Source organism: Phaseolus vulgaris, chromosome 9 (assembly GCF_051622355.1).
Source record: "Phaseolus vulgaris cultivar YP4 chromosome 9, ASM5162235v1, whole genome shotgun sequence".
Taxonomy (NCBI): domain Eukaryota; kingdom Viridiplantae; phylum Streptophyta; class Magnoliopsida; order Fabales; family Fabaceae; genus Phaseolus; species Phaseolus vulgaris.
In genome coordinates, this window is record NC_143506.1 from 26,491,809 (window position 1) to 26,498,272 (window position 6,464).

Sequence of the window (6,464 nt, forward strand, 5' to 3'; positions counted from 1 at the left end):
TTCAATCTCATCAGTTCTTTATACCTTTTTCTGGTTTTTCTTGTAATATATTTTTTCAAGCATTTCCTTCGTATTCACAAGGGATATACAAAAGGGTCTCGAATTATTTTTTAAAACAAAATATTATATGAACTATTGAGTTATAATTAAAAAAAAAGATAAAACACGATTTAGCCAAAAATAATATATCTGCTTAATGGGCAAAGGAGTACACAAACACTAAATTAGATTAAATAAAATATTTATGTCAAACAAGTCTAAATTAATATGAAATAATAAAAATTCAAAAAATTAAACACAAAAATATATTAGAGATACAATAAAAGGATAAATGAGAGTAAAACAAAAATATTATTTATTAATAAATTAAATCATTATTGTGAATTAATTATGTTATTGTTATTATGATTAGTCTTAATGTCTCGTCAGCAATGCTCGTGATAATACTTATTGTGTGATTATAATAATGATGATAACTAAAAAAAATTCATTAATTTTAGAGATAAAATAATTAATTATTAAATAAAAAATTAATAATTTTTAACTCAAAATTAATTTTAATTGTTTTTAATATTTTTTTTAAAAGTGATCAATTCAGATACAACTAGCTATTCATTATCAACTTTATTGGTTTAGAAGCTCAAACCCTCTATTTGTAAACACAAAGAAGATTTTAGCAAAACTCCTTTGCTACCAACAACATTTATTCTTTTCTGTGATAGAGTGTCATAATTATTTTAAACATTTATTCTTGCTAAAGGGAGAGGTTACTGGGAATAACCTTAGAGTAAACCCTCGCATATATATTGCATAACTTTGAGAAATGATATTAGTAGTGAAATTAATGAGCAATACCACCTTTTTAATTTTATTTTAAATTTATGTCAACTTCAATTTTAATAATTTGATTGAAGTTCATTTAAAATAAGATTCTTATAATTTGAAATTTATATTTCTTTTATTTTGTAGAATTTAATAGAAGAAGGAGCAATAACTCTAGTGTTTTGACAATGATCTTTGGATGTTTGATAATGGATTATGCTTTCATTGAGTACTATAATTAACATGTAAGATCTAAAAAATAGCTTTAAAGTAAAAGTGATATATTTTAAATGACACTTGAATATTTTATTATTAAATATATATATATATATATATATATAAATAGAAAAATTAGTTATTCAGATTTCATTTTAAAATAATCACCATTTCTCTAGATGTTTCCTTATTCCTTTCTATGTCTTCTCTTCAAAATTCTAACATCCTCATAAGTTTGACGATTAGAGTCTGTCATTGGACTTCTGACAATGACTTCTACAAATTTGTCGGATCAAAATCTTAGACAAAGTAAGTTCATTTTTTGTCCTTTTTCTTTGAGTTAATTTTGAAACTATTAAGTTGAGCTTCAATATAGATGTTACATGTGAGGTTTCTAGCTTTAGGATTAGTCCTTGTTGACTCAGAGTTCTACTGATATCGTTAGATTTTTTTTATCAAGACTGTGTGATGCAAGTTAAGTTGTCCTTGGGACTTGTAAGAGTTGGAATTCTTAAATTTTTTGTGCTACTCGAACTTCTCATTTTCTTTGTAGTTGTGTTTGGGTCTCTTTTTGTATTTGGTCTCGGTATTCACTTGTTATCGACCTCAGTCATGAAAGGACCGAGTACCTACGAAAATAATCTGATGTTCATGTTAGTGTTCTACTATTGGAGGCTTTTCACGTTATTAAGTTGCAGTTTCTAGAAATAAGAAAATCTAACCTCTTGCCTTACCCCTCTATTTATATTATTTTCATGGGTCTTTACATGTACAAATTTCTCGTAGATGCCTCAAACTCTTGCTAATTACGATGTTGAGAAAATTTAAGATTACTTATCCTCATGACAAAATGGTGTTGACACTACTGTAAAAGTACTTTTGGACAATGAATTTTAAAGCTCTTAGGCGAATGTTTGAGTCGTAGTTTATGTGCACATCATCTATAATTTTGAATTATAAACGATAACCAAACAATCATAGTCTATTACACAACTATAGGCGACATATATTAACAAAACTATCACCTATATCGTATGTGAAATAAAAACAAGAAATGTCGCCTATATCACTTTTTGGTTCTTCTACTATTTGTTGCATGGACCCATCATAACTACGATTATAGCCAAAATCGTAGTCTATGAGCCACAACTTTGAGCAAGATCATTATCAAATGTATGAATCCATTATAGCTTAAAAGAGAACACATGAAGTGTCTCTTTAGTCACCCGAGAGAATGAACTTTCACCTTGTATTTGTCGAAAGACGTAACCCCTCCCTAGAGTGCAAAATGAACTGAACTAAGAGAGAAAACCTAAATGTTGTACTCATAAAAAGACGCAAACACTCTCAATTAGTCAAACATAATTACTAGACAATCATTCAAACATTCAACCTTCTTTATGTTATTCACAAATGGCTAAAGAGCAAAGAATACTCGGCCAACTAGACTTGAGAAAAGAATACTCATTGTCAATATTAGCAAGGAGTGCCTGCGATCCAAAATAATATTAAGCCCGCCAAGAGTGGCTAGTTATAAAGAATACTTAGGGTCTATAAGGAGTGACTTGAGTAAAGAATACTTAGTATGAGCCAAGAGTGACTTGAGTTACTCAAGGGGTTAGCCAAGAATGACTACAAGTCCAAAGAATACTCAAAATATACTTCACAACATTAATTTACTTAGTTGAACTTGACTAGTTGATCAAAAATTGGATGTAGTTTGTTACGACAAATAAACTAGTATAAATTATTGTGTATAGTTTCTCTCTCCCTTATCTCTTTTATGTTGCATGTTATCATCATTTGTACTAACCCAAGAAAGAGAGCTAATGTAAGTACATATTAAATGTTACAAAAGAAATAAATTAATTATTTTGCATTTGTATTTGTTGGTCAGATGCTAAAACTATGATCTAGTCACTTGTTAAAGTAAACACGAATATATGTTAGTTAAGTGATTTAGTTGAATTGTAAATTTATCTATGATGTGGTTTTTTAGACGGAAAAAGATAAGAATAAAATAAGTATTTAAACATGTTTGTCTGATCATATTTGCTATAAATTTTTCTTTAAGAAAAATGTTTTATGATTTATCAAACAAAACCTGTTAAAAAACGTTTATAAAAATGTATCTCATTAAGTTTTTTTTTTAATAAACCTTCTTAGGTCAAATATAGATCAAGTTTTGTTTGTAAGATAATAGAAAAGTTAGACAAAGTGCGTCTGTCATAATTTATCAGATAAAATAATTTTTAGTCCGATTATCTTTCCAAACCAACCAAATGGCCTCCTTAACATAATTGCTAAAATGATATTTGTGATTTTTTTAAGTAGTAATTAAATTACAATTCAGTCTTCCCTTATGATTTTTCTTGTTTTTCACATGTTGTATGCACAAAACTATAGCAGGATGACCTTTTAAGAAAGCTATAACTGATTATCTGCTACAACATAATCGATATTGCTATTTCATGGTGGTTTAATTTAGTGAAAGTGTTATCGTGCATTGAAGAAAGTTGACTTATTATATTTCAAATCATAATTGATTATTCGTCGAATAAGTTTGAAGAAATATTTTCAGAATAGTGAAGTTATATTAGGGAGGGTCTGACCTCGGAGCGGGATATGAGATTTAGGAAAATTTGCATCGAAACTGACTTTTAGCCAGTCTTCTTTCTTGTGGCATTTAGTTACGGGTTCCATCAATTTCCGTAAGAAGAATGCAATGCTATTACTTTTTCAGTTCCATCTTAGGGTCTAGACAAGCAAATTCTTGTGGGGATTCCCGACAAACCAGGTACGAAAGGACATGTCATCCTTTAGTATACATTTATGACGTCCTGAAGAGTTAAACTATTTCATCTTGATTATGTTTTTTGGTAGTTTTTTCCATATATCCCAAAAAAAACTACTGTTTATAATCATATGAGAGCTTTAAATCCTGAAATGGTAAGAAACTCGAAAGGTTACCGTGTTTGTTTGAACAATCTCCTGTCTGTGATTTGTGTAACAGTCAGACCTTTTTACCTCTTACCATAGTTGTTATTATTATTAACTTGATTATTATAATTATAATTACTATTTTATAATTATAATAATAATAATAATAATTTCATTGCAATTAGCTACGTACCTTAAGAAGCAACCATAATTTGTGTGCTGGGAAGCCTCTCCAGCTGGTGAATTGAATGCCATAATTAGTTTCTGACTTTTATCCCACTAGGAACACCATAGTAGGCACTACAACATAACTTTCCATCGACCTAGTACATGCTTACCATTCATAATCATTTTAGTAAACCAGTTATTGACCTTTGCTCTCTATAGGCCTTACAATCCCCTCTTCGTTATCTTTCAATCAGTTATTTATCTGCCAATAACTGCAAGAGAGCAAATGCAATGCTTTGGTCTGCCACAGTAATTTGCCGTTACCAGAAAAGGTGGGCTGGCATTATTAGTGCATAAAGGGAAGTCACGTTATTCCTTTAGTAAGAAGCATGAAACTGTCAAATCAGCTTGAATTTCATACCTCAATTGTCAAATTTATCCACAAAATGTACTCAAACTTCAGGAACATCAAGAAATATACTTCATTTCACCCAACCAAAATAATATCCATCAACACCCAAATCGCCACTCTAGTGGTCAACTCCAACAGTTGCAACACTATTTCTGCTCTGCCTAAAAACATTATTCACTTACCTACACTAGAAGTACAATCTCTGCTTACGAAAGAAAAAAAAATGCAATGCAATCTATAATCTATAATCCAACCAAATTGAAAACCCATTAATCCAACCAAACAGTATGTCTCAAAATTCAAAAGATTTACTATCAGAATAACAGAACATCTGCACAATACAAAAAAGACCAAGAGAGGCAGAGATTACCAACATAATAAAACAGCAATTCCTTTTTATTAAAAACAAAACCTTTCCGAATCCCTTGTATTTTCCCCTCATCATGATTAGTCTTTCTGCCTTGTAAAAGACAAATCTAAAACAAAAAACAGTTCTAGTGGATCGAACAAAATTAGCAGCTATATAAACAAAAGGACATTTTTGTTTCAAAATAACAACCTAACCATTGAAAAAAAAAGCCTAACAAGTTATGTGAGAGCATACTCTACAACTCAGTTCATTCAGACATGCATCTTAATTCGCAATGGCAGAGAATTGAGTATCAAAAACCCCAACTCAGGAAAACCCCTTCCCGAGCTTCTGAATCGCACAAAATATTTTCCTCCTCGACCCAACAGCACTAATCCCCATATCCTTAAGATCCTCTAAGGTTAACAAGGGCAAAACCTCATCATCAACTTCATGAATTTCAAACACGGGAGCGTAACGACCTAACCCTAACCCATTGAGCCAAATTCTAACTCCATCATCTCCTCCGTTATTCCTATTATCATGGTAATGCTGCACCTCTCTTTCTTCATCCACGCCCAAATTCTCGATAATAGGGCTCTGTTCCCTCAAGGGGCTTTCGGAATGTTCCGCCTCGAAATCCCGGTGGTGGTACGCGTCGTCGACGATCACGACGTCGTCTTCGCCGTCGATTCTGGGAGTCCAATTCGATCTAATTCGCTTCGCGCCGCGCTTCTTCGAGTCCTTCACTTTCCAGCTCCCAATCACCATGCTGTCCACGTTGCCATCGCTCTCTAGGGTTTCGCTGAATTCCGCGGCGGGGGTAAGGTTCGTGAGGGGACGAGTCTTGGAGGGTTTTCCGGCACCGGAAAAGGAGTTGCGGGGGTGATCGTAGGCGACACGCCATGACTTTGCGGTGGTCCGGCGGGAATGGGAATCGTAGGGCTGGTCCCCGATATCTCCCAATCGGACGCTCGGCCGCCGCTGGCGCTTCGATCCGAAGGGCTCCGAGGAGTTTGCCGCCGTTAGTGGTCCTCCGCCGTTGAGATGCGCCTCCGGCGGCGGAACCTCTGCCATTTTGGTTGCGACTCCGGTGAAGGGTTTTTGTTGTTAGGGTGTGTTTGGTTGAGAATAATTTTGAAGACGGATTTGATTTGATTTAATTGAAATGTGGATGTGTTGTGGGAAAGAGAGAATAAGGAGGAGACTTCAGCGGAGTAAGGGAAGCGATGGGACTCCAAAAGGGGATAGTTTTTGTTTTTGTTGAAAGGAAAGGAAGGGATAATAATAATTAAGAAAAATATTTATTTTATAACTCCTTATAATAATATAATAATAATTTAAATTAAAAATATAAAAGGAATATAATTGAACTATTAATTTATTGAGCTGTTTTACATCCCTTATCATATATAATAATAACTAAATTAAAAATATAAAATGAATATAATTGAACTATTAATATATTGAGTTGTTTTACATCCTTATCATAATATAATAATAATTTAAATTAAAAAAATAAAATAAATATGATTTAAATATTAATTTATTGAGTTG

The 6,464-nt window shown here is 32.3% G+C and overlaps 1 protein-coding gene across 1 annotated transcript; it reads right to left on the reverse strand.

The window, feature by feature from the left end:
- Positions 1–4,933: 4,933 nt before the first annotated feature.
- LOC137821896 (uncharacterized) lies at positions 4,934–6,170 on the reverse strand. Its single transcript, XM_068626689.2, has one exon. It carries the CDS (start codon positions 5,982–5,984, stop codon positions 5,235–5,237), a length of 750 nt encoding a protein of 249 aa, XP_068482790.1. The 5' UTR covers positions 5,985–6,170; the 3' UTR covers positions 4,934–5,234.
- Between the last annotated feature and the right edge of the window lie 294 nt (positions 6,171–6,464).

What these genes read in the sequence shown, in the direction of transcription:
- LOC137821896 (XM_068626689.2), bottom strand. Translation starts at nt 5,984, where the DNA reads ATGGCAGAGGTTCCGCCGCCGGAGGCGCATCTCAACGGCGGAGGACCA.